We start from the raw sequence: 25,673 nt of genomic DNA, 5'->3' as shown, positions 1-25,673 counted from the left end.
TATTTGCTTTATTACATAACTTAAGTGAAATAACACAGTAAATTGTCATTTAGACACCATTGAATTGTTTATTTCAAGACCAAAAAGTTACTATTTGTTGACATGGAAACAATTTTGTGGTTTTGACTTACACGTTCAGTCATGTTGGGTCTGATATCATACTTGTAATTGTGTAAATATATCTTTTAAAAGATTCATGTGTAGATGGGTATAAAATCCTGTATAGCTGATGCTCATTGCAGAAAGGGTATATGGGTTTTCATTCAAATCAAACAAAGGTAAGAAAAAATCTGAATTGAAACCTAACATATGTCTATCCAATCTTTTTTTCTGATTCTACTAAAAAAATATTAAAAAACCAAAACCATGAGTTGAGTCCATTTTACTTTCGTGCATTCGATTTGCTTTGTAGACAAAGCCACAGACTGACCTAAGCAGACCTGTTGTTGAATGTGGAGGTCCTTCTATAGAATATGAGCATCAGGCAGATCCAGCCTGCAGCTGCACTCTCATTGCCAGAAAATAAAAGCACACAACCCTTCAAGCTCCACGCAACTATTTTTGAAGATAGTTCACAGAGACATTGAATGGAAAAGCTACTTCAAAAATTTTTGACTGTAGCTTTGAGAGCAGCAGTGCTCATGAAAAAGAAACATTTCTTGTAGCTCCCTCTTATATAGACTCCTTGGCATCTGACAGTGTGGTTAACTCAGGCTGCTGTCATGATACTGGTAGGAATTCAGTATTTCTGAGACCTCCACAGACTGTTAAATGCTGCTATGTCTAACTTTCAGAATCTAACTGAAGATCTGAAAGAAATCTAAAAGCCTAAATACCGGCCAAAGTTTCAAAAGTGACTGGGGGGAGGCCAGACAGAGTGATGGATGAGGCTCATTTCCTTAGGAAACACGGCTCAAGTACTATTCTGCACTTACAGTTTCCAGGTTATCAAAATACCACAACCTGAGAAAAAAAAAATTGACCCAGCTGAAATTATGGAGTTTTTTTTAAAAAATGTCTTTTTCTAAATGTCTTTTTAAATGTCACTTCCAGCCTTATCTCTCAGTTATTTTTCCTCTGCAGTCTACAAACTGCACAAAGTAGAAATGGGAAGTCAGTAGCAAGAAACTAGGTCTCTGTATTTCACTGTGACTTCCTTTGGCAGTGAAAGAGGATGAAGCTAGTGATGGCCTAATTATTTAGATTAAAGAAAGCAGCCAGAATCCCGGTATCAGCTGCATTAAGAAATAGGAGGGGGATGGAAAGAACATGGCAGCTGTTCAGCTAAGCTAAGGAATTGTAAGAGGGGTAACTGCCGGGTCCCTGCGGCAATGTTATTTGTGAGGCACTGTTTGGATGCAAGAGTTTTGTATGTTAGGCCAAGTGAACGTCACTCACCTCACCTGACAGAAAACTGCGGACATCCACCAGGTCACCACCACACAAGACAGCAGCAATCAGATATGTTGTTTCTCCAGCATCTATGAGAAAAAATTTAGTAATTTTTCTTCTCAAGTGTGCAAAAAAGCTGAATTAAAATCCTGCCTGATTTTTGTAAGGGAGGAGAACCTTGCTCTTCTGAAATATGTCAGCTAGAAGCAAAAGCCACCAAAATCCTCCTTTGACTGCAAAGAAGTTATCAAGAAAGAAATCTCCGTTACCACATTAAAAACACCAAAAAAAAGTTATTGGCTGTTTCAGTTTTCCCAGTCTTTCCAGCCCCTTCTGTAACCTCATGCAACAGTAACAGCAGAAGGAAAACCAAGATGTGTAGGCAATGTCTGTGACCTGGGGGCAGCCTGTTTGGGGTGCAGCTGGTTATAAACTGAAGGGTAAAGAAAAATATAACTTAAGGACAGAAGTTTGTGACACTTTTTCATTCTTCTTTTGAGAACTAGGGGGTAGGAAGAATCTTGTCTCTGTATTTCAAAGACATTCCGTTCTCTGTTGTCCATATTTTTTGAAAAAGCAGATATAGGAAGTGACAACTGTTTCGAGCTTAAACACCTCATCTTTACCAATGGCACTCAAATTGCTCTCCCAAAACCTTGCTTCACTAGGAAGCTGATGGTGGGCAAAATCAGCTGCAAAGTAGCAGTCAGTGGTGTGTGTGTACACTGTTTTGCATCGTAGCGCGCACATACACTACCCAGAGTGCCAGTTCTAGGTGCTTGCCCGAGTGAATGATCATCTTGACTTAGGGAAAATTTACTTAGTGTAGGTGATGTTTTGCAGAGAAGAAGTAAACACTCTCAAAGCCATCTGGGATCCCCTAACCCTAAGCTGCTGATCAGGTCCAAGATCTGTATCAATACATAGCAGTTTCTGCTCATTTCTGTAGGAAAGTACTAGAATTTCTTGTGCTTGGTCTGCAGACTTACTTCACTGCAAAAGTCATTGGCTTCAGTCAGCTGGTACGGCATACTGATTGAATCAAGCCCTTCCTTTCTGACAAAAACATTCTCCATTCTTCCTGTGCCTTATATTTATGATAGTTCATTGGTCAAAGCAAAGCAAGAGGTCAGAGTATGTCTGTGCAGCAGTCAAGATGGTTCCAACACCTGCCCAAATAGCTCTGTGAATATTCAGGCACAAAGCCATCTCAAGGTTGTTCAGCAATACAGGCAAAAACTGTATTTGGCTATCTCAAGCACAAAGATGCAAGTAAAGCCACTCTTACTTCAGGAAGGGGAGGAAAAAAAGGACAAGAATAGAGCTGGGATAGAAAACAGCAAGGAGAGAGAAGGGCTGTCTTCTTCTGCCAAATGAAAGTGGGAAAATTGGTGGTATCAGCTCCTCTTGTGCAAGTCTATTTCTCTCCTCTCTAGTGACATGACTGGGAAGATAGACTTTGACAAGGGCAACAGCTGCCTGCTTTGATTTCTAAACTTTTCACATACAGGAATACACATCAGGCCCATCACCAATGTGACTACACCTACAACACTAAATAAAACCAGGCCAGGAGTTGTTCTGCAACCTTGAGAGCAAGTGATACAGGATGTCCATACCACACTGCAGAGCACTTGGCCCTGAGTCTTGTGTGGACTTTATGTCTTTTGGTTTCAAGGCATAATTAATATATTAACAGTGATTTTCTTTCCAGTTCAAAACATCTGAAATAACATAAAGCCTGTGTTGCAGACCAAGGTTGTATGTTGCTTGATGCAGAGGTGGCATCAGAGCCTGTGGAGGTGTCTGAGGGAACAAAATCTGCTGGGACAGTGTTGGCAGATGACAGTGAAAGAAACCAAACGATGCAATCTCATCCATGCTGTCTAATGGGAGCAGTGCCTGGCACATACTGTCTCCCAAACTATTCCCATGTATTGTCTCAGAGCAGTAGTTGGCATGGGCCACAGCCAAGATGTGTAGCTTGCCAACATGAAGTACAGATAACCAGTCTTGGACAGGCCAACCAAGCTCTTATTTACACTTCAGATTCCAGAAACCACCAGGAGCACTCCTCAGATATCAGTGACATTACAGGTACAGAATTAAATGAGTAAGAATTATCAGCTAATTTTTGTTCCTAGAGTTTTCAGTTGGGAAAATTTTAATGGGAAAAAGTCTTAAGAAGAAGGAGCTTCTTCTCCCAGTCTCTTCTCATAAAACTTGAAAACACTCTTTCTCCATGTAAGCAGTAAGGAAAATATGTGGAGAAACCAGGATTCAACCAGCCCTCACACAACTTCCCCTGAAAATCAACAGCTCAGATGCAAAAGAGAAGCTGCAGAGAAGACTAAGCCATACTCTTCTCAGAAGTGCACAGGGAAAAACAAGGAGCAATGGGCACAAGCTGCAGTGAGGGAAATTCCAATAAGATACAAACAAAACAAAAAATTCCCTAATGTGCGAGGTACAGCGCTGGGACAGGGTCCAGAGATGCTGTGGAAAGTCCCATCCTTGGCCCTCAGCAACACAATCCAACTCTAAAGTTTGTCCCATGTTCAGCAGGGGTTTGGTCAACAGACCTTTACAGGTCCCTTCTGACCCAAAATATTCTGTGATGTTAAGCAGGTTTTAAACGTATTTATTTTTTATTTCTAGTAGTCAAAGCATGTAAACAAAGTTTAAAACTGATAACAGTCAGGTCAGTATACTGCCTTCACGCTTTCTCCTTTTCCTGGTACACCCTACACAGATGAAAAGCTGAGTTCTTAGTAAATCTCTGAAGTAATAGTGCAACGGACAAGTAAAAATTTTGGCATTAGTACATGATAGTAACTGGCAGAAATAGCTGGAGCTGAGTAACTGCAAAAAGAAATCTCTCAGGGGGCACATCAGACAATGACACATAACAGCAGCTCAGGGAGACATACATCCGAGACAGAGGCATCAGAAAGAAAGCATGTGGCCAGTATTTGCAGCTACTAAGACCTGTCAGCACTGTGACTCATTAATGATCCCTATTATCCCTACTACAGCAGTTGTCAGAAGTTTTGCCACATGGAAGTACTAGACATGAGCCAAGGTCTGATGTTGCCAGGTGGCATGACTCAGGGTTGGACACCTGTGCTGTCTGTGCCACTGACCTTGCTCCACTGCTTGCAGCAGCAGTGACAATAGTATGCATTTCCCAAGTGCAAAAAGTGCATCCTTTCTATCTTCCTCACTACTTCAGAAGAAACACTGCTTCTGAGAAGGCTGCTTTCTGCATTGGTTGTGGATAGGACAAGAACACTATAGCAAAGCAGACTGACATCTGATTTTTTCCAAAAGAGGTAACTACCTCTCTGACTTCTTTGTACGTTGCTATAAGCAATTGCATGCAAGATTCTCTGAGTTTAATGCCAGCCTTGCACAGTTATCATGACCAGGAATCCTCATGCTGCCTTTCTTGTAGTCCTCCATTGTCTAGTCATGGTAGGCCATGATTTTCAGAGTAACCACCGCTCCCTCCATCACATTGAGCTTTGGCCCCATTGTTCAACATTCTCTGAAATTGCACGGGGCACCTATTCGTCTCCCTTTTGTAGCTCTATGGGCCTGTCATTCTCAGACCTTCCTATTCATTACTTGCTTAAGGTGAAAACATCTTTGCTTTTGCCTTTCTGATGAGAGCAAGGGAACAAAAGTGGGGAGGTTGAGTGTGAAGAAGTAATAAGGACTAGATAAGGGTGATAGACCATCTGCTGTTAAGGATAAGGAGTTGTTAATTCAACATATAGCTTGTGACAGACATAACTTGTACCATCCAGGGGAATATGATGAATAAGAACATGGCACAAGCCAGAGCACATACACAATATCAGCAGTAGCCCATAAATGCACTGAGTCTGCTCAAAAGAGTAACATCTAGACTGGACTGAACTGGGCCCCCAGAAACCCTCTGGACATTGGTCCCAGTCACTACATATGTAAGGGTCAATGGCCAGCATATATGATGACATCAAAAACAATAGGTTAATTTGTATAGATTCACAGGCTATCAGGAGAACCCTTACCTGCTCTGAACAACCTCTAGCTCAAGCTTTTCTGGAAGGGAAAAGCCTGGTAAAAATCATGTATAACTAGACTAATCAGAAAGGAGCAGAGATATGTAGCAGCAAACTTTCCATATTCCAAGAATCTATTTTCAATGCCAAGCATTTGAACTAGAGATGGGTCTGAATTAACACTGACTCCAAGCACTCAGACTCAGACTTCAGGTAGTAAACAAGTTTCGTAATCCCATTTGGGATCCCCAGCCTAATGAAAGGCAGAAGAAGCTCATAATCAACTGCCTCCACACATCTTTGCAGGTTCAGAATGTGTAGCCTTTTTACACTGCCCATATATGTAACAGAGCCGAGGCTGTTTGGCCTCCCTGTGCTTCAAATGAAGCTACATTTAGCAAAGCAGATGTAAAAGCAGCATTCTGAGGCCTTTAGTGATAAATTCTGTAACAAAATTGGTTAGAATCCAAGACAAAAACTGCAAGGTCAAATGACTAGCAAAAAAGAGCTGTGTTTTTTTAAATTCACGTATCAGCTTCATTTTCCACCCTCCATAATAAAAAGCCCAAGAATGAGAAATAAATGGAAATGTTTGTACTGCACAGAGGCAAAGCATTACTCAGGCTGGTTTTTTGCAGCTGTAAAGGCTTAAAGGAAATGAAAATAGTAGAACATCATTTTTATCAAGTTGGATTAGAAGGCAATGATGAGGCAGGTAGTGTGAAAAAACAAGGTATCATCCTTAACAGCCTCTTTTCTAATCATGCATATACTTCAGTTTACATTTCTTTTCTAGTGAAAACTGCTGCTGAAATAAATTTAAGTCATACGCATGCTCTCTCTGAAATTGTATTTATGATTCTATGGGTGCAAATAAGTAATTTTGTTCTTGAAGAAATTTGCCAAGTCAGTGTTTATTGAACATTTCTACATTTCAAAATGAGGACTAGACAATGTTCCCAGCTGAGTGAATAGACAATCTTGCATTGATTTCAACAATGCAGGATCAGATCCTAAATCCTTTATTTTTCAGAAGAAAATCTGCATTTTGTGATAATGACTGCTTACAATTGTTAGCTGATCATAAAAGGCTCCATTTTTTTTCTGTAAACAAGACCCTTTCTCCTCATATCTAGTGGAAATACACAGCGTCTCGCAGTACAGATTACCTGGTCTCACTGAGATCAATACAGGCTGAGTTCATCAAACATGCAAATCCTCCTCTATTCTGAGAATATCTGTTCCTGTGCCCTCAGTGCTCATCAGACATAAGATTTTACAAAGCTCAGAAACAGTAACTAAAACCAGCCCAAGATCAGGCAAAGCATTTCAAAAGCTTCCAGTCTGCTTCCTCTACCTGACTTCTTCCATCACAAGCAAGAAAAGAAACAAAGACACAGACTTAAAGCAGAGTGTTGAACACTGTGGAAAATGTCTTCTGCTGTGCAGTGCTACACCTTCTTCCCCTGATGTCAAAGCTTAACAACCTTGCAGAGGCAGCAGGGACCAGAAATAGCCACCTGGTACTGCCAAATATTCCACAGATGAGTTCAGTGTCAGGGAGACTTGTGATCACAGCAAATAAGAGGTGAATACCGAAGACTGTGCAAAAAAGGCAAGCTTGGACCTTACAAATGCAAACAACTGCATAACTTCAAAGTTGTCCTCATCCTGTCAGGAAAGCAGGGATGCAGACAGAAATCACAGTCAAAATTATGTCTGCTTAATATTTGTATATGTGCAATAAAGCCCATGAGAACAACTTGTAGATTATAAATGATTTTTTTTAAATTCACAAATCTTCAATAAATTTGCATACAAATCATTCACAACTATGTTAAAAGAGATCAAATTAGTCCACTAAATTACAGTTAAACCTTCACTGAACTCTATATCAGCTTGTGTTACTAAAAGGTCAGTTATAATTTGTAATATTCTCTGTTGAAACTCCTAATTATTTTGCAGGTCATCCTACAACACTAATATTTTATACAGTCAAAATAGGCTACAAGTATTTAAACTAGACAAGTACACCTTTTACATACCTCCTTTTTCTTTGTATTAGTATAGTACCATAATAAGATCTCTGAAGCAGTACCAATGTAAAAAAAAAATCACATTGCTAATTATAAAATGATTCCTTAGGGACTATAGTAATATGTTACATTTACAGCGACAAATGTGGTGAGAACATCTCCTGTACAGCTCATAGTTTGTTGTTGACTCTGCATTCATGTTATTCCATAGACTCCAAATAAAAAGATGTGCTTGGAAACACTGGATTGTACCTTTCCAATGCTGTTCTGGAATAGACAAGACCAGGGCAACAACACTGGTTGCATTTTTACTAGAAAATAAAATGCTCCCAAGCACTGGCACCCAACTCCTTGTATGATAAAATTCCTGGAAAAGCCCCTGGCATGGTGTTTTGACCAGTGCAGAACTGAGTACACACAATTCCTGGCCACATTTCAGGTGTTAGCATGGGACACAGACTATTCCTAATAAGCAGATTGTATGAGACTACCCTGCTTTGAAAACAGCAGGAGTTCAATAACAAAAGTGTGGGCTGTACCACTCCGTTTAGCCACCAAGCTAAAGAACAGGCCTGGGCAGATTTAGTTTACTAATACAGCCATAGCCAGTACATACTGCTATGATGAAACACATGAGAACTATTCTGGGACTTGTTTAGGAGAACTCCTTGTCATTTGCTGACAGAACAAGCCACTGAAATCTCACCCCTCTTGTATGCATTTGCCTAAAAGACTCACTGAAACAAATACTTAGAACAGAATGATCTAAATTGGCCTAAACTGGCACAGTATTGTTACCTGGCCATTGTGTTCAAACAAACATAATGTTTACTGGGAGAGGGGAAAGCATTCGGTTTTGTTAGGTTTTTTTGTTTGTTGTTGTTTGTTGGGTGGGTTTTTTTGGGGGGTGCCGTGCAGATTAATAATATGTGTATATTTTTGTCACGAAGAAAAGCGGAGAGAGTAAAAATAGCTCTCAAGTGAGATAGCTGCTATTCACTCCCCTGTTCCTGGAACCATGACAGCCATTATATAACCAAAAGGAAAATTAAACGAAATAAACAGCATAGGCTAATTGGGTTGATATAGAGTAAAAATATAATTAGTCAAAGTGTTTTGTGGAAAAGGGGCTGACAATATGTGGCTTTTCCTCAGCCTTAGTGCTGAACAGGGATCCTACCATGTGTTTAAAACTTATTCATCAAGCATTTCCATGGAAACACTCAGATGCACAATCCTTGGATCACTTATTTCATGAACTGCTTCTCCCAGGGTTCACTCTGGTGTGAGAACTCAGACCAGGAAAGGGTGACAGGCTGTGATTCTGATCTAGAAACCTCCCCATACAGGTATTCATTGGGTTTCACAGTAGAAGAATTTGGGTGAGGGAAAGAGTAAAAGGGCATTTTGCAAGAAGAAAAAGGCTGAAAACTTGACCTTAATTTTCCCTCTCAGAGACTGCCTGAGAGTTGAGAAATGACAGCACTGGGAAGAACCTGAAGAGTTTACAAAATGGCCGGATGCCCCCAGGGAGATTAAAATGTCTACAAGAGTATTAGTGAGATGCTGCACTGAGAGAGACTTCAGTTAAATGCAGTCAATGGGTTTCGTTGTCCAAAGCTTCCTTTCTTACATGTCCAGATGGGAGTCAGCTCTGGTGTAACCTCTCAAAGTGAAGAAAAATCTTCCCACGTTGGAAGGGGCAGGTCTCTGAAGTCCACTTACAGTGACAGTGACAGCCCACCATCGTATGCTGGTGAACACAGTGGCTTCTTGCTCCTGCTGCAGAACTTATGGCCACTTGAGAAAATGTGGCCCTTCAGCCTCTCTTTGTGGGTCAGCTCATGTACTAGGAAGGGCAGGAAAAGCTGGTTATGATGCACAAGGGCTTAATCAACAGAAAGCATTTTGAAAGCATCAGTAAAATTTGTCGTATGAATAAAAGGTGCTTCATGGCTAGCAAGTACTTCCGTAGGAAATAAACGCTGTATGCAAAGCAGGCTAGAGGGGTACAGCATATGACTGGTAGGCATCCCTCGATGGGGTTGTCCCTTCAGACTTCTCCTAATGCCAGTAATAAAATCAGCGCCTGTGTCCCCTCCCAGTCCTGCTATGGTTTTTTACTACACTCTGCCATTTCTGGTAAGAGATGCTCAGGCAGGGATGTCTAGGACATGGTTGCCTTCAATAGCAAGGTCAGAAGTAAGTTATATTCTCAAAGGCAACAGGGGACACCTGCACCCTGTCTCTGTGTTCATGCCAGGCCCTAACTGGGAGGGGAAAGCAAAATATTCAGAATGCCTTAAAGATACACATTAAACCAGCATTACTACCCTAACATACAGACCACTAAAGCCTCAAAAGCCAGAGCCTTCACAGGCTATTCAAAAGTATTTGAGGGGTCTATTACTGCAGTGATGTGATAGCTCCTGTGGACTGAAATTTCCTTAGGCACAATGGAGAGTTAAGCATGAAGTGTGAAGCCTTAACTTCAAATTTTCTGGCTTTGGCTTAAGTCTGCCTCACGAGGTTCCTGCAATGCCTTTTTATTGTGTTTATTTTGTCATACATTATATAGCATTAGCAGTAATGCAAACAGGCACACTGTCACTAACCAGGGTAAGTTCATTCAGAACTGACTGCCTTGTGACATGACTTCCAGTGTTGCTGTTACCATCAGCCTGAATAATGCTCTTTAGACACAGCAGCAAACTGAAAAGGTGACACAGGATGGAGCTCACGGTCTTAAAACACAGAGTTGCTATCAGGTCTCCATCCTGCTGTCGGCCTTTGAGCTTTTCTTTTAACACAGAAAAGGCTGTGGGGCTGAACAAGGGCTTAGCTGGCAGTACAGAAGACCAGAAGGACAGACCACCAGCCTACAAACCTTTTTTTTTTTTTCCCTTAGGTATTTCAGTGACCCCTAAAACTTAATAAGGGTCTGTGATCTTTCTCCACAGGGACAAGTCTGCGCATCTTGAAAAAGCTACAGATGCTGTGAGACTCCACAGATGATCTGCTATGTAGCACATGTTTCTAAAAGTGAGAGACTAAAGTGCTCTTCGAGGCATACTGATCCACCAAGAGCAGCCCCTTGTGCAACCCTCTCTCTGGACAAAAGCCCAGGCATCCCTGGTAGCTCCTCCACACAAAAGGGTTTGGCTGTACCATCCAGGGCAGCGCCAGGTGGAGACACCCAAGCCCGTGGGATGCCAGAAACAGGACAGCTGCACCAAGCAGGACATTTGATGGGTTTATGCCCCCATTTCCCAGCCAGGCAAGAGGTACTCAGAGGCAACCAGAGCTCAGGGAAATGAAGTGCTGCCCAACCCAAGCTGCTTGCTCCCAGCTCTCTGCTTGAGCAGGACTGGGCAGTCCACACCTGGGTCTGCACAGTGGTTGCCACAGCATGTTAGTGTAAACATGTCCCCCTGTACTTGGCACTGGTGAGGCTGCACCTCTAATATTGTGTTTGGTTTGGGGCCCCTCACTTCAAGGGGGATGTTGAGGATCTGGAGTGTGAAATCTCCTGACAGTGGGTTGTAGCGAGGTGTGTGTTGGTCTCTTTCCCCAAGTAACAAGCAACAGGGCAAGAGGAAATAGCTTCAAGTTCCACCAGGGGAGATTTAGATTGGATATTAGGAAAAAATTCTTCACTAAAAGGGTGGTCAAGCATTGGAACAGGCTGCCCAGGGAGATGGCGGAGTCACCATCCCGGGAGGTGTTTCAGAAACATATAGATGCAGTCTTCCTGGGCTGATGATTGGACTCAACGATCTTAAAGATCTTTTCCAACCTAAATGATTCTATGGTTCTACTGTTCTATGAAACCATGGCCATTGCAGGGCACAATGACAACATGCAGGTCAGCGCCCTGACTGTTAAAGAAGAGCATCTCCATAAACCAACGGTACAACATTACATCAGTGCTACTATATTCAGAGCCAAATGCCTAGGCAGAGCCAGCAGAAGCCTTTCCCCTTCACAGTCTGGCAGCAGAATGATAACGGTTTGCCAGAAGGGAGAAAATTAGGAGTTAAAGAGCTGAAATTCCTGCAGAAACAAGCCCCAGAGTGCAGTAGGGTTTCCAGTAAAAGACAACACTTACCCCAGACCTCACTGTGTCTGCAGCTTCATGCAATACACATTTGATTAAACCACCCTCCTCCTCAGTAAACTCTTTTTTCTTGCTTATAAACATAATGAAGCTATTTATGTCAAAAGGCTGAGAAACTAAAATATTTTTTTATATAAAAAAGAGGCAGTTACTCTCATTTCTGGGTTTTAAATTCTTGTAAGACACTAATGGAGTAATGCTGTTTAGGCCCATACTGTTACAGAAAAGGGTACACTTGAATTAAAGGCCACAGGCATATTGAATTAAAATGAAATCATGGGCTGAAGTACTGTATATTTTACATTACTGGGAGAAGGACACAATTCCCTGTCTCATTACGAGTGAGACATTGATTTTCTACGGAAATGTGCCTGAATTGCTCTTGGTATACATTACACTGTAGCCCACCTTTCCTTCAACAAGAGTGGGACTGGTTCTTTCTACAAACTGATGGTTTTTTTTAAACTCCTTATGCTTACTTAATACTTTCTCCATAGCAATTCAATTGATGGGAAAAAATGTTCAACAATCGCTCATTTTCTCTGCTCACCTTGTTGACTAAAACCCCCAAGTGAACCCATTTCTTCATTTATATCCGCTGTCTCCCAGAAGATCTTTATTGGTGCATAAGAAATCTCATTTATTAAACTGTAAAGGAGGGTAGGGGGAAGAAAGATATGCAGAATTTAAATATGGGTACAGATAGGATGACCTGATAGAAAGGAAACAAGAGTTTTCCTTCATATTATTTCTTTTTAACAATAAAGTGAGCATGCTTGGCATCATTTGACATTTGTGTTGTTCATATAAGAGGTGATCAAAGAACTAGAATGATAATTTTATTGATTAATATCAATTTCATGCCAATAATACAGGAAGAAGGTGTGTGTTGACTTAGAGAAATAATAAGAAAAATAATGCCTGCCTTTTTCTTGTTTTTTTTTTTTCATGGCAGCTAACGTACTGGAAGAAGACTCAATGGAGCAGGACATAGAGAGCCCTGTCACTATTCATCAGCCAAAGTTGCCCAAACAAGCTAGAGATGATCTGCCAAAAAATATAAACAAAGAATGTGCCAAGAGAAAAATCCAGAGGTATGTTAGGAAAGATGGGAAATGCAACGTCCACCATGGGAATGTCAGAGAGACTTACCGTTACTTGACTGACATCTTCACTACCTTAGTCGATCTCAAGTGGAGGTTCAACCTGTTGATTTTTGTCATGGTTTACACTGTCACCTGGCTCTTCTTTGGAATGATATGGTGGCTAATTGCCTACATGCGAGGAGATATGGATCACATAGGGGACAGCACGTGGACCCCATGCGTCAGCAACCTCAATGGGTTTGTCTCAGCCTTTTTATTCTCAATTGAGACAGAAACCACCATTGGGTATGGTTACCGGGTCATCACGGACAAGTGTCCTGAGGGAATTATTCTGCTTTTAGTGCAGTCTGTTTTAGGTTCTATCGTCAACGCTTTCATGGTTGGCTGCATGTTTGTGAAAATATCCCAACCCAAGAAGAGGGCAGAAACCTTGGTTTTCTCTACAAACGCAGTTATTTCCATGCGGGATGGAAAGCTGTGTCTGATGTTCCGAGTAGGAGACCTTAGGAATTCACACATTGTAGAGGCATCAATACGAGCCAAGTTGATCAAATCCAAACAGACAAAGGAGGGGGAATTTATACCACTCAACCAGACAGATATCAACGTAGGTTATTACACAGGGGATGATCGTCTCTTTTTGGTTTCACCACTGATCATCAGCCATGAAATTAACCAGCAGAGTCCTTTCTGGGAGATTTCCAAAGCCCAGTTGCCCAAAGAGGAGCTAGAAATTGTTGTAATCCTAGAAGGAATGGTGGAGGCAACAGGTAACATTTCTTATACTTTGTATAAGGTAAATGCTTTAATTTTAGAAAGGAAAATCAGTGGTTTTGCTTCACTTTAAAGGAATCACTTCAATAGTCATTACATTTGAAAAAAGCATCAATTGTCTGGTTAGCTTCAAAATTAAAAGCATGCCCAGTTTAATTGTCTGTTCCATCTTGCCTAATGGATTTAGTGTTGTTTGTGCTCTGTTTGGAAAATGGGATAGTATTTCTCATTTTCTAAATTTTTCACAGCATGTCACCCAGTTATTTGTCATTCTATTGCAGGAGCAACTCAACCACTAGGACCTTGTGGGATAAAATGATTTAGAAAGCAAAATTCAGTACAAAACTCTGTGTATGATTAACATGGAAGCACCATAGTTCCTGCTGCTTCCTATCACCCATGGGTAACTGCATAATAACTGCCTGCCATGTGAAATTCCTAGCCTGTCTGGATCCAGTAGGAAGTGATAATATGTTCAGGTTTCTCTTTTTGCTTGCTTGTTTGCTTGGTTTTGTTTTAACTTGTAACATGGGGCTTGTTCCACTTTAGTTCACAAAAAATCTGTCTGATTTTGTATTTCACTGAGGCCCCCTACACACTGCAGAAGTGTACAGAACACTTAAAGCTGGTATATATAAACAAGGCATGTTATGTCACCAGACTCTTGTTGAGAGGCTATTTGGTCATTACCTACAATTATATATCAGAACATCAGATATCACCTGACGCAGAGAAAATAGTGCTTGGAATTCACAGCAAATGAACTAGTAATGTTCTTCTTTGCGTTAAAGTCAGAATAGGAGGAGGAAACTTTCTCTAAAACTGCTGTATTTCCTGCAATCAGAGTGCTGGTACGCTTGTTTTAGGAGGTGGAGGTATTTTTTTCCTCTTAATGAAAGCATCTGACTCTCTGAAGTCAGTAAACAGAATCAATACAAGGAAATGGTGATTAGAAAATGAAGAAAAGATGTGCTTAGGGAGAAGGAAACACTGAGTATAGAAATAGAACCAGATTTGCCTTTTTTCCCCACTAGTGTAGCAAAAGCTAGGAAAGTTTGAGGATGCAGATTAAACATCTCTGACAGAGGTACAACCTTTCTAACCGTGACTCATGTTTTGCAACTGGAGCCAGGAAATAAAGAGCAGTCTCTTACTAGAACATGTGTGTGCCTTTCACACATCTATTATGTGGTGTCAGAAGAAAACTGCATTTGTCACCATATAATAAACGTGTGAGACAAAAATGGAGGAAAAAAAAAAGTTGAAAGGAACTTGGCAGAGAATTTGAAGTGGTAAATGCAAGGCTTCCAGATTTTCCAGGAAGTAGGTGGTACTAAAGAGAAATCGAAGTTAAATGTTTACAGCTTCTGATATGTGCGGTAGGAACAGAGGTTTCAAACATCTGCATCACCTTCGGCTGATACGATGAGGAAAATGCTGTTTGTTAGCTAAAACCATTTTGAAATCTCTGAAATGCAGCGAAATGAACTTGACATCCCAAAGAGCAGTGGATATTTTCAGGTTTACTGAACACCAAGTTTTCCATTAAGATGATTGGCAAGTAGTAGAAGTATAAAAACTAGTCTCTCCGAAAATGCCTGTAACATCAAAAGAGAGTATACTTCTGCAGTGCATCAAATGTAGCCTTGTCTCAAGCCTCGTCACTCTTCCTTGGTTAATTCTCCCTCTCTTACCTCATCTTTACCCCTGCACACTAGCACGGGTGTCTGGGCTCTCTTTTGCTGCTCGGATACTGACCGCATCTTCCACTCAGCCATTATCAGCCTTCAGTGGATGAGCCTACCTCTCAAACTGCTCAGGCTAGCAAAGTTTAAGTTAAAATGCTAGAAGACTCCATATTAACAAAGAAACTGGATGCAGTAATTTGAAAACCCACTGAAGCCATCCAAGATTCGGGTGCTACCCTGGCACTGGATAGGTAGCCGCATTTACCATTTTAAACTGCTCCATTTTGTTCTGTTTGGGTTGGCTCTCTAGCTGCATGAGATATGAGGGGAGGGCATCGAATAATGCCACTTAACTATGGCATCAGGAAGATTAATATCATAATTGTCAGCACAATTTCCAGAACATGTTTGTGCAGAAGTAGCCAGTGATTCTGTCCTTTGCCCACACACATAGGGTTATTTTTGTCAAAGGTGCAACCAGGCCAACTTTCTACCAAAATTAGACATTTTCCCTCTTTTATTCTACAAATATTTTCCAGTTACATCCTGGCAAACACTGAAAGCAAATTTAGGCCATTGTTTATTCACATGTCCTTCTTGCACGCGATGTGGAGTGAGAGCAGCAAAAGTTGCTAACGGCAGCAGCCTCCAACCCTGGAGAGCAAGCAATACGCTACCCATCATACCTGCCAACACTGGTCAAAGTCATGGGATACAAAAACATTAAAGCTGAACCTAAGAAACTGTGACCTCAGTTACAGCAATAGTGTCATTCAGTATCATTGCTCATGGGTCAAAACCAGGCTGAGATCGTTAGTTTATGTTATTCATCAGAAAAGCCACTCCCAAGGCTGACAAGTTAAAACAATCCTTTCTCTGTTTTCAGAGCTTCCCCACTCACTCTGACAACACTTACGCCTTTAATGAGAGGTAACACAGTGGGAAAATGTGAAGTATAAACATTTGCTATTATTTTTATTAAAGGTTGATACTATTCTGTTTAAAGTTTTACTGAGCAGGTGATATCATTTTATACATATATAATACTTTCGACCTCAAGGGCTCCAAAAGTACATCTACCTGTAGTATGAAACATAATTGTTTATGTAGTGTCATGTGAACTCTACATTGCATGCTAGGACAGGAAATGAAAACTAATGCATTTTATTAAATGAATTTGAAATAATTAACCAACCCGAAATTCAGCAGAAAGATCAAACCAAGGACCCCCTAATTCCCCCTGGAAGCATCACCATAACTTTCTGAAATGCAAAAAGAAGTAGCTATGCCTTTACCAAGGCAGATATCAAAATATTAACTTGGGAAGTATCACTACACCTTGACTATTCACATTCATTCTACCATGAAAATTACTTTGAGGGCAGAATCTTCAATAAGGCACTTTAAACAGGACATGAAGTCAATCTGACTTCTTCATACAGCATCAGCAAAAACTCAAAATGAGGCTGTTTTTTAAAATGTTTATGGATCCTTCCTTCCAACATGCATCTTTCTTTATTTATGTACAATGACATTCAAAAGTATCCCTTTCGGTTCAAAGGATAACACTTCTGCAAATATTTATTCCTGTGGTTTTCCTGATACTGATGCACATCTCTCAGGTGTCCAAAAAACCTGATCATGGTGTGAAATATGTCAGGCTGCCATGAAGCACCAACAAACCTTCAGGAAAAGGGGGCAAAAGTCCAACCAAGCCTCACCATATCTGAAGGATGGATCTGTTATTTCCAGCCCCCATTTTGCAGCCCCCATTGCATTTTTCACCATGCTAACAGCAGGTAGAAGTGCCAATGCAATGCAAGGATCATTTATAACTCTGCAAAAACTAAAGTAACAGTCACCTTTAATAGGGAAGCCTTTTCTGAGGCATTTATGCTGCTTTTAGTGGCATTGACAGAATAGCCCCATACCAGCAAAGGGTCTGGTCCCACACTAACACAGTACTAAACAGCAGGATTCTGGCATCCCTCCATTCCTCATGGGAGAGCTGTAACATTAAATGCAAATGAACTAACTGGAAAGAACATGACTAACATGCTGATCTCATTTCAGCAGTATTTGATATTTGCCATTCAAAATAGTTGGTTTATATTAAAGTGCCACCACTGTTTTCATGTTATTTTCTGGATACCACTTAAGAGATTTGTTAGAGACCAATTAAGAGATTTGATAGAGTATGCACATTTATAGTAATGGAATTTGAGAAATTATTTTTTTTTCTTTGGACCAAAAAAAAACTTATGATCAAAGATCCTAAACTCTGTCTCCCCTAAACAGCAGGCACAAAAGCCTGGATTTAAAGAAGTTTAATTTTTAAAAAAAATGTACTATTAAGAGTTTTTAATGATAATTTAGTAGTCTCTTACTAAAAATAGTATTGAAATTTTAAAGCCTTTTTCACCTGGTGAAATCTATTTTTAAGGAAGATCTTATCAGCAGCAGCAAACTAGTAATTTAAAAAAATTAAACAAGACTTCCAATTGTATAATTCTGATATAGGAAATAAACTGAGACCAAGAAAAGGAAAGTATTTTAAGTTGGGGAGTATGAAGTGGGAAAGTGAAGTATGTTATGATAGCTGAAGAAACCGAACAAGAAAGAAAGAAACTGAGAAACTCAAAGAGAAGGATTTACAAAAAAAAGGAGAAAGAAGAAGAGAAGTACCCTGAACAGCCCATAGCCTTGTTGGTAATGTGGCTCCTGAATCATATGCAGACTGGTTCAAATCACTCACCTAAACATGCATTAATTTACAGACCAGCATTTTCTAACACGGGAGAGGAATATGAGGTATTACATCCCACTTAAGCCGGCAATACCCTCAATCTTGGTGAAGTTGTATCAGGCCTGTAGGGTGCACTAGATGACACTGGCCAATTCCTTCTGCCTAAAAATAAAAATATGAAAACTGAAACCGTATCAAGGAAGAGAAAATGATCTACATGTTTATAACTGTCAAAAAAATAAGCAACAAAGCTAGACAGATAACTTTAGGTTAGTGTGGATAATTTTACAGATAAACTCATAATAGTATGTATTTCCAATTCTGACACATGGGCAGCTTGAGAGCAGTATTTGCTGAATGGTTTATAGATACGTAAACAAACACACTTGCCAGCTGTGGAAAATGTGTGTGGAAAGCAATAAAACATTCACAGAGATGGTTATTTATATAGTAAATTATGCTATTGACTAGACAAACATTTTATAAAGCCTCTCCCACTCTTCACTACACCCCTTTTGACTGACTGATTTATTGTCTTTTTTATTTCTCCTGGATGAATTTCCATATTTACCCCTTATCCTTGCCCAATCCTAACAAATACCTCCCTTTGATATGTATGTTAGCAGTTCCAACCTTTCAAAACATCTCAGCAGACTTTGTTCTCTCTCCAAATAAGCATTGCTTGGGTTACAGTTTTTCACTAGAATTTTTTACTGCTCTTCAAAGAAGAGATGTTTATGCTCTCAAATTGCTCCTTAAGGGGATGTAGATGAAAGAAAGAAAAGAACCAGGATTTCTCACACTCAAGTGTTTCTGTAAGGCAACTGGTGAAAGTAAGTTTGGTTGTTGTGCTCCAGGATGCGACCAACATATATTGACTGAAATGCAATTTAAACAGGATTGAGAATAAATGGCTTCTGCTGTAAGCTGGATCATCATCATTCCAGGAATGGTCAGGATACAATGGCTTTAGTTTTCCTTTCTTTCTGTTTTAAGAGTTTTAACATCTCTTGATGCTAGGTATTAGACTTAGACATCCAGGTTCACCTTCTCATATATCCCCATTCCCCTAGTGCTTGCCAGCAATCCCTTTCACTTACATTCCTTGCTCACATTCTCATTCTGTCAATCCTAACAAGACATTTCATGGTTATTAATTCTAACACAGAAAATTAGGGATGTTAGCATGAGTGACTGCAGTCGTGAGCTGGAGTTCTGAATGCCAGCAGAGAAAGGCACTTCTATTTCATCGTAATGTTACTTTCAGGAAGCTTTCTTTACAGGTGGAAAAGATGAGTCTATTTGGTGAAGAAGGCTGTAGGTTTAAATGACACAATTACAGTTTCACAATAGTCAAAACAATATACAAAAAGGCAAGAAGTCAGGAAGCAAAGTTCATGAGAAAAGGGATACGCTGATTATGAGTATTACAACCAAAATTTTGGTGAAAGCATCTATATCACTTTCAGCGAAGGCAGGGAAAAGGTTTTACACATTTTGTTTAACAGCTTTATTCTCTGAATAGTGCTGTACTATACAAACATGTTACCAAGTGTTTGCTAATAACCTGTTGTCCATCTTTAATACCTTTCTCACTAATTAATTGGTTCAGCCCTCCACAACTGCCGCTGCTCCCTCACCTCTAAACATTCAGATATGATACTCAGATTCAAACAGGTATTTGTATGTTAAAAGGCAAGATCCCTTAAAAACAGGTTTGAGCCCCTCTGCATTAAAAAACACTTTCATATAGCTAATTAGATATTATTACATAATTCTGTTCTGAAAAATCAGACCTGCAGAAGAGCTTCAGTTTGCTTATCATGTCCTTGCAAACCATATTAAGTCTTTCTGGGCACAGAGAAAGGGCAGTCTGCAGTTCTTTGCACACTCTTGCAGACCTCCACTGTCAGTACTGCTCCTTTTCTAGCACAGTGGAAAGCAGAGAGAGATGCCCAAACTTTTGTCTTTGCTCACCAGTCCTTCTCACTCATGAGCCTACACGCAACATCCCTTGCAGGGCTTAGGATTTCCACAGCCAGAGCAATGTCAAGATGACAAAGCTGTGCTGTAACATTGGCCCTGGAGCCACCCTCCTCCTTGACCAGCCCAGACCTCACTGGCCACCACAGGCAGACTGCCCCTAAAACCCTGCGGTGCCAGACACTCACCAAACACCACTGCCTCCAGCATAACTTCAAGCAACTGCATTTTCCAGCAGCTTTAGCACAGAAGCAAGGCATCTGCAAAGGTGATACTGTGGAGTTCTTGTGTCTCCAGACCCAGCTCAGACACCAAGGAATGACAGTGTGTTACTGGAGGAACAAGAAAGTAGAGGCTGAGCTGCACTGAGCAGGGCTTGTGTCCTCTGTGCCCACACAGTCTCCATCACAAAGATCTCCATTTTGCAAAACTAAAGGGGTAATTCTCTGCAAAGGGCACAGGAGCGTTATGCAGGTCAAAGGATTCCCTAGGCAGAATTAGCTCACTGAACATTCTTCACCTGCTTTCAAAGTGGAGACATGATTTCTGAGCCCTCCTGAGAAGTGCTTCAGGACAATGAAGTGCCTTTTACATTTCTGTGCACTTTTCAAGACAACGGGTATTAACCTGAGCATGCTCAGTTTGCCCACTTGCTCTTGGAGCAGTGTAAATAAAGGGTCAGCGCTGAAACAGCTGATTTGGAAAAGGAAAAATATAGCTGTCATTTCTAATTTTAGACTTGCCTTTGGTCATCCGAGGACGAAGACTGCTGAGCACCTGTGATGAAATCCCGGGTGCACACTGATTTGAATCAGGGCAGTGTCTTACTCCTGGAACTTTTGCTGAAATGAACTGATTCTTTCATGTTGATTACCTTGTTCACTCATGTTTGATCTCCAGATATGAAGCATACTTAACTAGCCTGCAGTTCAAAACCACAGGAAATATTTTTGGCAAACTGTTCTTGCTCATATTTCTAGATCTTTTCACTTCTTCCCTTGCTGCTTATTTAATTCCAGCTGTATAATATTGTTTCCTCCTGTTCTGTTTACTGACTTATAATGAAAGCTGAACATGTTACATTAACTCCTTGATAATAGTAAGGCCTCTCTAAAGTTACAGATGTTTACATCAGTTTCTAATGAATTTAAGCAGATAGATCATTTACCTTCAGAAGAAAGTTTTCCCAAAATTGAATAGAACGGTTACTGTAAAGTCAAAAGTGACCTTAAAGATTGAAAAATGAGCAAGCAAAACTGTTAAGTAAACCAGAAATTCAAAATCAACATTTGATAGGTTAAAAAGCACAAGGCTATGGACAGCAGCTAATGCCACCAGCTACATAAACTACATGAAAAAAATAGGGAAGATGTATGAATATACGGGTTTTACGCTAGAAAGCTGCTACCAGCACTAAAATCTCCCATTATGGCATAGTTTCTGGGTTTCCTGAGGCCACTACAAAAAAGTCTTCAAGGGGTTCCAGCAAAAACAAATCACCAGGAATTGCAATGGTCTCGGTGGTCTCAATCACAGCATTTCAAGTAAAACCAAACACAAGTTCAGACTCCCTGATGTGTGCTCTGCCTGATTTTCACCTCCCTGACACTACAAAGCAGGTGAGCTCTAGTTCATCCATGTAGCCAAAGGGGGTTCAGTTTGCCACTCCCTTGTGTGACTGAAGAGGAGCAAACTAACACCACGCTGGTGAGTCTGAGCTGGAGTCCAAGCAGCAGCATAGGCACCCATCAATCCCAGCACACACACACGGGCTGCTTATACTGAGCAGCCACATGTTTCTCCTCACTCCCACGTGCAACTCGGAGCAGCATTAGTCTGTACTGCACACCTGGAGGGAGGCTGGCCTGCTTTTTTGGCTGAGGACGACAATCCAGAGTTTCAGCCTGAGCAAATAGCCATATTCCATTGTGGTATGCTCTCAGCTTACAATAGTAGTCAGATTAATTAAACAAGTAATTTAACCTTAGGTGCTAATGCCCCAGTGATGCTGAACAGCTATGGTTTATTATTACAAAGTTGATTTTGATATAAAAAACATTTCCTCGTGTGACAACATTTATAACTGTCAAGCAATGCACATCTCATTTTTTTGGTTGCACTCCACTCTGAACCTGTTACATTGGCAGAACAGAGAGAAAGAGAGAAGATCTTCCTGGAGCGATGAGGCAGACACTGTGACAACCAATGTGGAAGGCACACCAAGCTCATGTGATCAGCCTTGTGCTCTTGCTCGCTCACTCTCCCTCCTTCATTCCCTCCACTCCCAAGAGAATTAGAGAAAATAGTCACAACGCTCTCCAAGATTTCTGTTCTTCCTGGGTTTGATGATTTTAATTTGTTGGGATTACTGTGGAATGCAACAAAGCTTTAGTTTTAAAAATAGGATTTTAATAAATATAGGATTGTTGAAGTTGAGATATTTCATTCTTACAATTTAGCCAATAAAGAAACTTCATTTAAAGAAACATTCAAAACACGAAAACAAAGCAAAAATGAAAGACATCACCAAAAACAAATTTCCAGTAGTTATGAGAAAACCTGTTTAAGTTTTTGGAGGAATGACAAAATTTGTTTAGAAAACTAATTCAGAGGGAATATTTGGATCAGCTCCACTAACTTCTCAAAAATAAATAGTGGGAAGGGCATCACATGCTCGAGTATTTTCTTCAAAGGACGCCAAGCTGTAGGTTCCCAGTCTCATCCCAGCACTTTAATTTTACAAAGTTATGAACTGTACAAACGGCTTCCCCAGACAGGCCTGATCAGGACTTGATCTCACACGATGAGCACTGGAGGAGGGCAATGACGTATAGTTAGGTCGGCATGAATGGAGGCCACTGTCATAGGCAGGGAAGCAGTCAGGGTAGCCAAGACATCTGCTTTAGGAGAGTTCATGGCACTGGCCAAGGCTAACAGGGTAACCAGCCTCCCAGGGATTTGTCATCAAATTCATGACTGTTACTAAATGGAGTTGGAAGAGGCCAGAATGTTCCTGATGTCACCAAAGTGACAGTGAGAATAAAAGAAGAAAAAGACAAGATGGGGAAGGAAGCTGGCAAGCACCACTGCCTACCTCTGCCCTTAGGTACAGGCTTCCTGAGAAGATGAATTGGCTCAGGTTCACAAGTATGATGAACACCGCTACCCACACTAAACTCATGAGAGTAAAATGAGTAAAAGTCTCTGCAAACACAGTTCTAAGCAATTCGTTAAACTACCCCTCTTAGCACAAGCTATTCAGCAAGAGAATGATACACACAAAAATAAGTCCTTTTGGTGAATGAGGCCAACTGTGCTAGTAAAAGTATACCCATCAGCTTGAGGAAAGCAACTCATCCTCCCTATTTACTACTTGTGAGGCCACCTCCTGTGTGCTGTGTCCAGTTTAAGGTTCCCCAGTACAAGACAGACATGTACTTAGTGGACCAAGTCCAGCAGGACCACCAAGATGATCAGCAGCTGGAGCACAGGACACAAGGAGAGCTGGAGGGAGCTGGGACTATTCAGCGTGGAGAAGAGACAGTGCAGGGGGATCTTACTGCTGTCTGAACGTACCAATGGGAGATTACAGAGAAGATGGAGATAGGCACATCTCAGAGGGGCAAGGTGACAAGACAAGAGGCAACATGTACAAGTCGCAATGCAGGTAATTCTGATTAGACACTAGGAAAAACTTTTGGTTTTTTACCATAATGCTGGTAAGACTCTGAAACAGGGGCTCAGTGAGATAGGGGAATCACCATTCCTGGAGATACCCATAACTTGACTGCATAAGCCCTGAATAACTCAAACCATTTGGCTGTGCTTTGTGCAGTGGGTAGGGCCAGATGACTCTATAGATCCCTTCAAGCCTAAATCAGTCTGTGATTACAAAACTCAAAGCCAGCTCCTAGTATTTTATAGCTGTAAAGAACTGAATGACTTTGAAAAATGAATAGCCCAGCTAACAGCTTGCATTGTTCTCCCATGTCACCATTTAAGAAATTATGGTTTATGTACTTGAAAGCTATTCTGTGGCCACCATTGAACCACTGAAGATGATAGTGTCTCAGAAAGGGGAAGCAGAACTGGGTAAGGAGCATGAGTTCATTACTGTAGGTGGGCAGGCAGCCTGTGCAACCAAGCTTTGCTCCAGGAGGTCTGATGGAAGAGGAAATCTTAAAATTGTAAGGCTGCACTCTGTCAGACAACTAGACTTTGAAGAGTGATCTGAAGATTGCAGTAACCCAAGCATTCCCTACTTGTCCTGGATTTGTCCCAAATCCCTGGCCACAGTCACCCTCTTTTGCATCTTTCTGCCCCTCTAGACAGTGAGGGAGGTTGAGATGGGCATCCAGCATTGCTGTGATGGCCTCTCCCTTATGAGGAAAGGCTGAGAGATGGGACTGGAGAAGACTGAGAGAGGATCTTATCAATGTCTACAAATACCTTAAGGGAACGGGGTCAGGCTCTTTTCAGTGGTGCCCAGCAACAGGACAAGGGATGACAGCCACAAACTGCAACACAAGAAGTTCCATCTGAATATGAGGAAAAACTTCTCTACTCTGAGGGTGATGGAGCACTGGAACAGGCTGCCCAGAGAGGCTGTGGAGTCTCCCTCTCTGGAGACATTCAAAGCCCACCTGGACGTGATCCTGTGCAACCTGCTGTAGGTGAACCTGCTTTAGCAGGGGGTTGGACTAGATGATCTCCAGAGGTCCCTTCCAGCCCTGGCCATTCTGTGATCCTGTGAATGCCTGCTTCTCTCTCAATTGGATAAGCTTTGTGTGATTCAAGCTGCCAACACAAAATCCAGCTACAAGCAGTTGCTCAATTATCATTGTCATTATTGTTATCATCATCATCATCACCACCACCACAACCGGTAGCCTTGTATCTAGCAACAGAATCAAGATGTTTAAGATTTGTCTTTGAGGGGACCCCGAAGGTACATCAGGGTTGACAACTTTTATTCCACGTTTCTCACTGATGCAGCCTAATGTGAACTGAAGAGACAGGGGCTTACCACTAAAGAAGAAAAATCAATCTGACTACGGCAGAGCTGCCAGGCACCACTATAACAAAAAAGATTTATGAATCATCCAGTCCAATTAAATTGTGCTGGCACTTTTTGTAACCAGCCATTAAGTTTGCTTTTTTTCACCTTTGCATAAGAAGTATTAATTTATTACACTTAGATCTCCAAGATGGGAAAATCCCCTTCCCTTTTCATAATTTTCAAATTCTTTTTCCATTAGTCTTTTTTTTACAGTGAGAAGACAACAAATGAGCTACTTTTTCTGATAATTCTAGCTGCCAATAGAGCCATGACAGGTGCTATGAAAAAGTGTAGAAGAGTCCAAAGCCAAAGGTTTTGAGTCAGTCAAGGATTCTTCTCTGGCCAAAAATCTGCGTCAATGGCAGTAGCCACATCTCCACAGCTGTGAAGGCGAGGAGGTTTAGCTTTGCAGCTGAGGAAAATGCCCTCCTCCTGCCACAAGTCAAGGGCAGACTCTCTTGGGAAGACAGAGGCCAGCAGCTGCCTTCACAACACAATTGCCCCACAGTTTGCCAGCACCTGACTAACCAAGTTTGGTGCTTTACAAGTGATTGATCTGGTCTCGTGTTGTGCACCCTTATTACAGCAACTCAAGCCTTTCCAGAGCCTTTTTTCAGAGTATTTTAGAAACAGAGGCTGTAAGTATCATCACAGTTGTGTGTCAAGACTACAGCAAAGCAGTCACTTGCAGCACTTCCACCACGATCTGCAGTGTGGGGCCCGGCA

At 41.1% G+C, this 25,673-nt stretch overlaps 1 protein-coding gene across 6 annotated transcripts in view; it reads left to right on the top strand.

Annotated features, from left to right (window-relative positions):
- The window catches only part of KCNJ6 (potassium inwardly rectifying channel subfamily J member 6), a 192,532-nt gene that overhangs the window by 126,630 nt on the left and 40,229 nt on the right, over positions 1-25,673 (top strand). For all 6 annotated transcript variants that reach the window (XM_080376612.1, XM_080376616.1, XM_080376615.1 and 3 more), the window contains one exon: positions 12,547-13,467. In XM_080376612.1, coding sequence (XP_080232738.1) covers positions 12,547-13,467 — 921 coding nt within the window. The remainder of the gene's footprint in view (positions 1-12,546; positions 13,468-25,673) is intronic.

Source organism: Falco punctatus (genome assembly GCF_963210335.1).
Source record: "Falco punctatus genome assembly, chromosome: 2".
NCBI lineage: Eukaryota > Metazoa > Chordata > Aves > Falconiformes > Falconidae > Falco > Falco punctatus.
The sequence above is the reverse complement of the archived record's forward strand: the minus strand, read 5'-3'. Positions and strand labels throughout refer to the sequence as shown.